Source organism: Galeopterus variegatus, unplaced genomic scaffold (assembly GCF_000696425.1).
Source record: "Galeopterus variegatus unplaced genomic scaffold, G_variegatus-3.0.2 Scaffold92, whole genome shotgun sequence".
Lineage (NCBI taxonomy): Eukaryota > Metazoa > Chordata > Mammalia > Dermoptera > Cynocephalidae > Galeopterus > Galeopterus variegatus.
In genome coordinates this window covers 883,537-893,089 of record NW_007726203.1, presented here as the reverse complement: position 1 = coordinate 893,089, position 9,553 = coordinate 883,537, and the positions used below count along the sequence as shown (strand labels likewise).

At 58.5% G+C, this 9,553-nt stretch overlaps 2 protein-coding genes across 3 annotated transcripts; one reads left to right on the top strand and one right to left on the bottom strand.

Moving 5' to 3' along the window:
- The first annotated feature begins 677 nt into the window (after positions 1-677).
- On the top strand, positions 678-3,820 carry BRICD5 (BRICHOS domain containing 5). The gene is made up of 7 exons (XM_008582012.1): positions 678-717; positions 935-1,117; positions 2,299-2,573; positions 2,765-2,920; positions 2,992-3,093; positions 3,343-3,496; positions 3,612-3,820. The coding sequence occupies exons 1-7, from the start codon at positions 678-680 to the stop codon at positions 3,704-3,706; spliced, it is 1,005 nt and encodes a 334-aa protein (XP_008580234.1). The 3' UTR covers positions 3,707-3,820.
- Positions 3,671-9,111, bottom strand: MLST8 (MTOR associated protein, LST8 homolog (S. cerevisiae)). Of its 2 annotated transcripts, none has more exons than XM_008581791.1 (9): positions 9,029-9,111; positions 8,292-8,464; positions 8,076-8,127; positions 7,827-7,989; positions 6,047-6,122; positions 5,812-5,964; positions 4,800-4,924; positions 4,487-4,650; positions 3,671-4,360 (listed from the first exon to the last, which is right to left on the bottom strand). In XM_008581791.1, exons 2-9 carry the CDS (start codon positions 8,418-8,420, stop codon positions 4,242-4,244), a joined length of 981 nt encoding a protein of 326 aa, XP_008580013.1. In that variant the 5' UTR covers positions 8,421-8,464; positions 9,029-9,111; the 3' UTR covers positions 3,671-4,241. The 2 variants fall into 2 exon arrangements, with proteins under 2 accessions (XP_008580013.1, XP_008580018.1); XM_008581796.1 differs by having other exon boundaries at positions 6,089-6,122.
- Positions 9,112-9,553: the final 442 nt, after the last annotated feature.

Below are 9,553 nucleotides of genomic sequence, written 5' to 3'. Positions count from 1 at the left end.
GGCTGCCACTTCTCATACACATTTGCTCAGTTGTGTAAACTCAGCCCAGCTAAACCTCTGCTGTTTTTTTTTTTTTTTTTTTTTTTTTTTCTAAAAGATGACCGGTAAGGGGATCTTAACCCTTGACTTGGTGGTGTCAGCACCACGCTCAGCCAGTGAGTAAACCGGCCATCCCTATGTGGGATCCGAACCCGGGGCCTTGGTGTTATCAGCACCGCACTCTACCGAGTGAGCCACGGGCCGGCCCAACCTCTGCTGTTTCAAGTGTGCATTTAAACCCAGGTGACTTGGACTGGTGGCATGTTGGTGGCCCAGCCACCAAGAGGGCGTGGATGCCTTCACTGAACTCGGCTGCTGTGCAGGAGGGTCAGAGCAGTGTTGGTGCCAAAAGTTGTTTTTTAAAACTTGTGAACAACTTTGTTAACTGTTGGAATTGAATCTTAAGTGTTTTGATTAATAGCTGTGCTCTGCCTCATAGGGAAAATCCCACTGAAGAAGTCTCCATGCCTACAGCTAGCAGCATGGCTAAAGGCATGTGCTGGCCAAGGGAACGCCTGTTGCCCAGGGCACCCTCTGGGAGAGGGAGGAAAGAAGTGTCCCAAGAACAGGAGGTCCTTTACAAAACACCCAGTCTCTTCCTGTCCTCATCTCCTGGGTTGTGGTGGGGTTCAATGCCAATGGACATGAAGCCACCCACCTTGGCCCCTGGATTCCCTTGTCAGTGGCCGGCAGGGGGACTGGTGTGGTCCACCAGCCAGCCAAGGGTTCCTGGCAGGGGCTCTGGCCTTTTCTGGCCTGGTTCCTAAGTCTGCTGACCTTTAACAGGCCAGATAAGCAGACTGTCAGCAGCACTTGCAGGGCAGAGCCTGGGAAGCTGTTCCTTTTGGCCAACTCCTTCCCTGTGCCTGCCCTGCACCCAGTGCTTCTCTCCCAGCCCGGATCACAGCGCTCCTCTGCTTGTTCACTAAGAGTTCTCAGAGCGATAAAGGGGTCCTGAGCCTCAGCTCCTCCCAGGCCTGGGGTGTCTGGGGTTCGGACTGTGCTGCAGGCCAACACGAGGGCAGCCGTGCCTGTGAGGTTGGTGGTGCTGACGTTGGCTCTGCGAGGTCGGCTCAAGGTGGGTCTGGAAATTGAGCGGGCCTGTCAGGGCGTTGTCACCCACACCAGGAGCACGCAGCAGGTGCGGCAGCCAGTGATACCGCCCTCTCCTGCCGACCCACCACTCTGGAGCCTGTGTGTACCCCATCCCCAGCCTGCAAGGGGTCGTTGCACTGTGTAAACCCGAATGCACATTAAACTCTCAAACCTGTGCTGACTCATACTGACCCTGGTGTTCCTTGCTCATGCCTTGAGACCACAGCTGTCTAGCCGTGGTGGGGGTGGGGTGGGATTCCAATTCCAGAGCTAGAACCTGAGCACACAGCCACACCCCATTTCAGTCCTGTTACAGGGGAACAGGTTCTGAAGAATTAGGAAAAGCAAGACACAAAACCAGAGTAGGAAAGGACAGTGCAGCAAAGCTGGCATGAGCATTCCTGCACTGGCTGCGTGCGGCAGGTACTGGAGATGCAAACCAGGAGCCAGGGCAGCAAGCAGAGCTGAGTTAGAAGCTATGCCAGGCAGACACCAGCACTGACCTGACCGTCCTGGGGCATGTGGGACGCTCCTGTCAGCTGCCTGCCCATGGCCCAGCCTCCTGGAACCCACTTGGTCTTAGGCATGTGCCCTGCAGGATGCCCATCCTGGGTTGGAGGCACTGGGTAGCACAATCCCACACCAGTCATTCATCGAACAGGCATTTATTGGCAGCTCACTGAGAACTAGGCCCTGTGCCAGCTCTCAGAATGTAGGGATAACCCAAGAGACTAAAAACAAACCCCTTTAAGAAAAATTTAATCTGCCCCAACTAGACATAGAGTCCTGCTGGCTGGGCCTGGGCTGCCCTCCATGTTGGTCAACTAGGGCTCCATCCTGTCCTCCCAGCCCTTGTGCTGTCCAGTCTGCACAGGCCAGGTGTCCGGAGAGCCAGGTCTGGTAACAGGCACCCTCCCAGGTGGCGGGGAGGGGACTGTTCTGGCTCTGACCTGGATATGAGACATTGAGCTGGGAAGGAGGCAGTGGGGTCAGGAGGGGAGGGGTACAGTTGCTTGGCTCATCAGAGGCATCCTGCGGCTTCCCTGGCAGGCTCCTCCAAGGGGCTGCAGACAATTGGTGCATTGTCAGCAGGGGCTGCAGCATGGAGCAAGGGAGCTGCCACGCTGAGGCTGAGAGCCCTGGGACCGGGCGTGCTGGGGTGAGTGCCTCCAACCACCCCACGGACAAAGAGCCAGGGATGCCTGGGCAGGGACCAGGAGTGCCCACCACCCATCCCACCTCAGCCCCCACCTCCCCTAAGCAAACCTGCTTCCTGGTCTCTAACCCCAAGGACCTCACTGACCCCAGCATTCCCCCAGGTGAAGACCAAGCCCTACTATGGCAGCTGGAGAGCCGCAGGCCTGCTGCTGCTGCTGGCAGTGGCCACTACAGGGGCCGTGGCTGGGGGGCTTCTTGGCTTTGCTCACAGCCCTCCCAAGGTGAGCCCCTCCTCAGGACCAGGGACGTGGACAGTGGGAAGGGGAAGGGAGGCCGGGGCCAGGAGCAGATGGCCAGAGGACTGGAGGGGTGGAAGGGCCCACTCAGGTGATGTCAGAAATCCTGCAGCCCAGGGCTGGGGGTGTGTTGGGGTGGTCCCAGCCTGCCCAGCTGAACAACTACCCACTCTCAGCCACTGCCGCAGATGCTCCGGTTGACTCTCCTGAGCCCCCGGGTGCTCAGGTCCAACCAAACCACCCTGGTGGATGCGGCCCAGAACACAGCAACCATCATGGTGACTCCACCGCAAAGCAACCGCAGCTGGGTGGTGCTGTTCGACGGGCAAAGTGTGAGTGAGCAGGGAGAGGGTCACCACTGCGGGTGCTGGGGTGGCCCTGCCTCACGCACCTGCCTCCCCAGGGCTGCATCTGTTACCGCCCTGCGGAGCACCAGGCCTGCTTCCTCCGCCTGATGGAGGCCCAGGATTGGGACATGCTGCAGCTGCTGGTGAACACCTCGAGGGTGAGCAGCCCGCTCAGCTTGGTCCCTGGGCCTGGGCTACACACAGGACACTAAGTCTGGCCCCAGGCCCAGGGTAGGCTGGGGCTCTGGTTTCAGGGGAACAGAAAGCTCTATCTTCCCCTAGCTGAGGCTGCTGACAAGAGCTGCAGCTGGGGCCATCAAGGTGGGGGACAGGGACGCATGGGCTCCGCCCAGCCAGGGAAGCGGAAATGCCCCCACCCCATGGCCCCACCAGAGCCTTCTCTACAGGCCCGAGGGGCTCAAAGCCCCACCCAAGACACCCACTATGCCCAGGAGCTCCTGGCAGTGCTTGGGAGCCACGCAGTGGACCCTGCCCAGGTCGGGGTTTTGGTGCAGCAACTTTGTGCCAAGACCCCCATCTACTGGGCCCGCCGATCAGAGGGTGAGTTGGGGGAGGCTGTGTGGAGGGCCCTGTGGCTCCCACTGGGCAGTCTGAGGAGCTGCAGGGGAAAGAGGGGGGAGCCCTTTGGGAATTCATGGAGCCCCCTCCCACCCAGGACCCCGGAGGCAGCGGTTGATCTATCTCTGCATTGACATCTGCTTCCCAAGCAACATCTGTGTGTCAGTCTGCTTTTATTACCTCCCAGACTAAGCCCTCTGGCCTGGCTCAGCCCGGCCTTGGTCCCCACAGGCCCACCCTTTCCCCAGGTTGCCAGCACCACGGAGGGCAGCTGCAGCAGGAACTAATAAACCCTTCCACCTAGCAGTCTGGCGTGCTCTGTGGCCTCAGGGCCTGAAATGGGCGGGGGCAGGGCGGAGCACTGGCATGGGGGTGGGCACCAGCCTCAACTCCCTCTCCAGACCCTGGGGGTCCCAACTTCTTGAAGGGAGTGCAGGCTATCCCAGCCAAGTGACATGCAGCCTGGCTTGGGCAGGCCTCCTGAGCCCTGTCACATCCAGACACACAACCAGGGCCAAGGGAGCCCCAGGCGGGCCAGCCTGGCAGGTATAGGCTGGCCAAGGGGGGCCAGGGTAGTCCAGACAGGGCCAGCTCATCTGGGCTGGTAGAGGCTAGCCCATGGGGTTTCACTCGGACCTGGGGGCTGTACAAATACATTCAACTGGTGCCACCTGCACCGGGCAGTCCCAAATGCCTGACGGCTGCTTGCAATCCCTAGGGGCACAGGCTAGCCCAGCACGCTGTCGTTGAAGGCCAAGCAGACAACAGCTTTCTGGTGGCCACCATACTCCCTTTTGATCTCTCCAGTCTCCACACACCAGAGCCGGGCCAGGTTGTCCGAGGAAGCTGTGGGAGGGAGGGATTGGGCAGCACCTCAGGGCGCAGGCCCAGGCCAGGCAGGTTGGCCCACAGCACAGGAGACACAGCAGCCTCAACCGGCAGGAGTAGGAGAGGCAGGAGGGCAGGGCTCACCGGTGACGATGTACTGGGAGTCCCCTGAGAAGGCGCAGCCCCACATCCAGCCACGGGACGACTCCCCAGGGTTGCTGCTCCTGATGCTGAGCTCCGTCATCAGGGAGAAGTTGGACGTCCTCCAGATCTTACACGTCTGGTCAGCCGAGCAGGTAGCAAGGAGCCTGGGGGGGAGGGGGGCGGGCGCATGGGGGATGTCATACAGCAGCCACTCCCACCCTGTACCCTCCTGCCATGCACCAGCTGGGCCCCGACACGTCAAGCCCCCAGCCCCAGACAGGTCCCCTCCTGGGCCACCAGGCCCTGCACTCACGTGGAGTCAGGGCTGAAGCGGCACTGCAGGGCATAGCGTGTGTGGGCAGGGATCTTGGTCTTGGGGATAAGCTGTGTCACCTCGTCGCCAATGCCCCCCGTCAGATTCCAGACATAGCAGTTTCCCTACAGGGTAGCAGGGCAGTCACAGGAAGTTCAGAGCCTCCAGTCTAAGACATGGGGAAGGGCGACCTGAGGCTGGACCTGGATACCGGGGCCCCAACGCCGGGGGCCGACTGTGCACAGGGACCTGGGAGCCAGGGGTGAGCTGGTGGGCACCTTTGGTCCTGCCTGTAGGTGGCAACTGGGAGGCCTGGCCCCAACCACAGCCCACACCCAGCCAGCAGAGAGCAGGGGGCCATGCCTGGCCAGGGACTCGCATGTGCCTTCCTGGAGGATGCCGCAGGCCAACAGGAATGTGAAGAACGCAACGGGAGAAGGGCACCCAGAATGAGGGAATGGCACAGGCAAAGAGTCCATGTTGTGCACTAGGACTGAAGCCAAGTTAAAGACAGAGAATGTGGCTGGTGTGGAGAGCAAGGGCCAGCTGCCACGTCCTTCAGGCCGTGGTCGGGGCCCAGGAGCATCGCAGGGTCTCCTCAGGGTCAATGCGGTCTGCCCAGTAATGCTAAAGGACACTTCTGGTGGCCGAGAGAGAAGGGATCAGAGGACCGGGGAGGTCAGAGCGGGGAAGGGAGGCTACAGAGAGACTGCATCAGCTGTCAGGAGATCAGCTGACAGCAAGAAAAGAAGGAAGTAGACAGACTTGACAGAGGCTCTGGAGACCAAAGCAACCGACCTGTTGGGTGGGCTGTGGCAGGTAACGAGAGGTGGCATCAGGAGTGACACCAGCTTTCTGGCATTGGTGGCTGGGTAGGGGCTGGAGCCCAGGAGTGGGAGGCAAGGTTGTGGGGGAAGAGGAGGAGCCTGAGAAACACCCTGAAACAAGCCATCTGCAGGGGGTAAGGGCTGGGTCCCAGCTGCCCCACCTCTGCACCGCACCCAGGACTCACAGTGCTATTGACTGCTGCCATGTAGCTGGCGTCGGGGTCGATGTGGGCAGATGTGATGGAGACCTCGGGCTCGGGGATCAGCTGCTCGTTGTGGTCTGTTTTCAAGTCCCAGATGTGGATAGCACCGCTCTGGTCACCCACAATGAGCTCTGCCTGCAGTCCAGGGGAGGTGAGGCAGGGCAGGACCCCTGACCTCCAAAGCCCCCAAGGTGCCCCCCCCAAGAGTACCCCTCACCTGGTTGGGGTGCAGGCACACACAGTTAATGGGGGCATTCACCTGGAAGATCCGCTGACACTGCAGGTTCCGGGACCTGCAGGGTGGGGACACACACACTCTGTAGTGGATGATGTTGGTGTCCTACTCAGAAGCCTTCTCCCTGGCCAACTCATCTTTGTCCCTCTGCTGATGGGAGCTGCCTCCTAGGAAATACTTATGAGGTTCGGCCTTCCCCTCCAGGGGGCAGCCTGAAGCCAGCAACTGACTTTGGGGGAATAGAAGGCCGGCCGCTGGCCTCAAGGCAGGACCAGCTCTTTGGTTTTTTTCTTTAAAGATGACCGGTAAGGGGATCTTAACCCTTGGCTTGGTGTTGTCAGCACCACGCTCACCCAGTGAGCAAACCGGCCATCCCTATATAGGATCCGAACCCGTGGCCTTGGTGTTATCAGCACCGCACTCTCCCGAGTAAGCCAAGGGCCAGGCCAGGACCAGCTCTTTGATGGAATACACTCTATCCTCCTGTCCTCAGGTCCCTGAATACATCAAACACCCAAAGCACCCCATCTCAGCCTCTGCTTGGAGAAAGTCTGACTTACGACGGTCTCCCAGCCTGGCCCACCCTCCACCCCCAGGCAGCAGGCCTGTGAGGTTGTGAGCATAGCCTACTCCATCTTGAAGCCCTCACCACTTGCTATGTCTTTTGTGTGAACCTTGCCCACAAGTTATACAGTAACCAGGGGAAAGGTAGTTAGAACAATAGGTAGGAACAGCTTGCTGACTACCAAGAGGGAACTTAATGATTAAGAACTGGAGTGACAGGGTCAGGGAGGGCCCGACACTGGTTATTGTCAGAATGGGTGGGAATGGTTTGGTCCCTCCCAGGGTTACAATACAAACATCCTATATAAAAAAAAGTCACTCTTAAGGGCTGGTCAGTTAGCTCTGTTTTTAGAGCAGCAGTGCTGATAACACCAAGGTCAAGGGTTCGGATCCCTGTGCCAGCCAACCGCCAAAAAAAAAAATTTTTTTTTCATTTATCTGAAATTCAAATTTAGCTGCGCATTTTATATTTTGATTTGCTAAATCTGGCAATCCTATCTCCCCCTCCAACTGAATTTCTTTTTTAAGTAGTGGTTTTATTCAACTGCAATATACAAACAGAACAGAGCATAGACAGTTAAGTGTATGGCTCAGTCGGTGGACTTTCTTTCACAAGTGGAACTCATCATGGGAAACTAGCACCCAGGCCGGCCCGGTGGCTCACTCGGGAGAGTGCGGTGCTGATAACACCAAGGCCCCGGGTTCGGATCCCATATAGGGATGGCCGGTTCGCTCACTGGCTGAGCGTGGTGCTGACAACACCAAGTCAAGGGTTAAGATCCCCTTACCGGTCATCTTTTAAAAAAAAAAAGGACTGGAGTGGCAACAGCCCATCAGGCCATCTACATCACAAGACCACCATAGTTAGTAATCCTTGTCATAAGACATCTGGAGTTAGTGACGTTAGCTTGTTTCTTGATGTTAGTAAGTGCCTCTTGGTTTCTTCTACTGCTTTGTGTGAATTGCCTATATAAACTTGGGCTTACCAAGAGGCGGTGTAGAGAAACCTTGCCTAAGCCTCCAGGTCGCCTGCCCAATCTATCATCCTATATGTAAATTACCCTTTAGTAAAATTCTTTGCTTTACCACACGGAATTGCCTGCTTCATTTTGAGTCTCAAGATAACCTCCTCAGTTTGGTGGACATTTTGACAGTGGTCCACCTTCAGCCCAGGCTCTTCCTGCCCAGCACCTCATACCTGAGGTCCCAGATCCTGGCTGTGCAGTCCTCTCCGCCCGTGTACATCCAGCGGCCGTCCTCATGGAAACCCACAGAGGCGATATTCTTGTTGACTCCGTCATAGCTGATGATGGGGTTGGGGTTATTGGAGTTGAGATCATACATACGGATGTGCTGGTAACCTAGGGACACAGACTGAACTGAAGCTTGGCTGTGCCCGGGTCAACCTACCAGAGGTCAGGGGCTAGAGGTCAAGGATCAGAGGTACCTGCAGCAGCAATCATGCTGCGGTCTGGTGTGATCTCCAGTGCATTCACCTGCTGGGTCTGTTAAGGAGGATGACGGGAAGGAAGCCCTGGGACCCTCGAGGCCTCCGCATTCTGGCTTGAGCTGCTGCATCCTCATCCGAGGCCTTTGCACAGGCTGTCATCCCACCCAGACTCCGGCCCAGCACCACCCTGCCCGCCGCTCAGGTGGAGGATACAGAGTCCTGGTGCTGCACCGTGCGGGTACAGATCCCGCTGTGGGCCTGCCAGAACCGCACAGTGTGGTCATAGCCCGCAGTGGCCAAGATTACCGGGTCACTGCCCACCGTGCCTGGGGAGGTGTTCATGGTGTGGCTGCTGGGAAGACTGAGGTGTGCACAGGGCCCAAGATCTGAACGGCAGGGATCAAAGGCCAGAGAATTTGGAGAGGAGATAAATGTGAAGTATTTAGGGGGTCCCCTCTATGTACTAAGGATATTACAGGTCCACTTGGTGCTAATGCTAAGACAAATATCATCATTCCCATTTTAGAGATGGGGAAACTGAGGCTCAGATAGGTGCAGGGACTCGCGTGACAACCGGCGAGGGGAAGCTCCGAGGCTTCGCGGCGCGTGCTCGGTGCCCCGCCCACCGTACCCGGCGGGGACACCAGCCCGGCGCGGCGGGCAGAAGGCGGTCATACCCGGGACGCTGCTCTGCCGCAGGGGCGGGCCGCGCATGCGCACAGCGGCGGGCAGGCCGCGGGGGACCACGATCGCCGCGGCTGCGCATGCGTGGCAGGCCGGCGGCTGGCCCTGATGGGCAGGGGCGCTGCCGGGCTGTACCCGCAACCTCCCCTGCGCGTCGCTGAACGCTCTGCCCCAGTCCTGCTAGCCGGCACCCCCCGGCTGCGCTCCCCCAGCCACCCAGCAGCCGTTTCCCCGCTCTCGTCCCGCGGCCTCCGTGCTTTACTTACGGATCCGCACTCCGCCGTGGTCCAGGACGGCGAGGGGAGCCGGAGTGAGTCGATAGAAGCCGAGGCCGAGCGTAGAGTTATCGATGGGTCTTTAGGGCGAGACCATGAGGCGGGCGGGGGGTGGGTGGGACGAGACCAAAGTTCTGGGACGGGGGGTTGCTCACACCGGGAAGAACCAGCAGCGGCCCCAGCCTTCTCCCCCCTCGGCCCCCGCCGCCTGACAGTGCTGCCCATTCTCCAGGCTTGGGCCCCAGGCAGGCTCATGCTGGCCTCGTGCCCTCTCCCTACCCCCTACTCCACCAGGCCAGGCTAGCATTGCCAGGTAAATTACAGGACTTATATTTCAGATAACCAAGGTATAATTTTTTTATTTTTTATTTTTTTAGTATAAACATATCCCAAACATTGCATGGAATATACTGATACTAAAAAGTATTACTTGTGGGCCGGCCCGTGGCTCACTCGGGAGAGTGCGGTGCTGATAGCACCAAGGCCCCGGGTTCGGATCCCATATAGAGATGGCCG

Bases quoted from the DNA above. Each gene is read 5' to 3' on its own strand.
- BRICD5 (XM_008582012.1), top strand. From the start codon at position 678: ATGGACATGAAGCCACCCACCTTGGCCCCTGGATTCCCTT. The intron at 2,574-2,764 runs GTGAGCCCCTCC...ACCCACTCTCAG, and splicing joins TTGCTCACAGCCCTCCCAAG to CCACTGCCGCAGATGCTCCG. The intron at 3,497-3,611 runs GTGAGTTGGGGG...CCTCCCACCCAG, and splicing joins CTGGGCCCGCCGATCAGAGG to GACCCCGGAGGCAGCGGTTG.
- MLST8 (XM_008581791.1), bottom strand. From the start codon at position 8,420: ATGAACACCTCCCCAGGCACGGTGGGCAGTGACCCGGTAATCTTGGCC. The intron at 6,123-7,826 runs GTATGAGGTGCT...CCCACCCTGCAG, and splicing joins GCCAGGATCTGGGACCTCAG to GTCCCGGAACCTGCAGTGTC. The intron at 5,965-6,046 runs GTGAGGGGTACT...CCTGGACTGCAG, and splicing joins TGTGCCTGCACCCCAACCAG to GCAGAGCTCATTGTGGGTGA.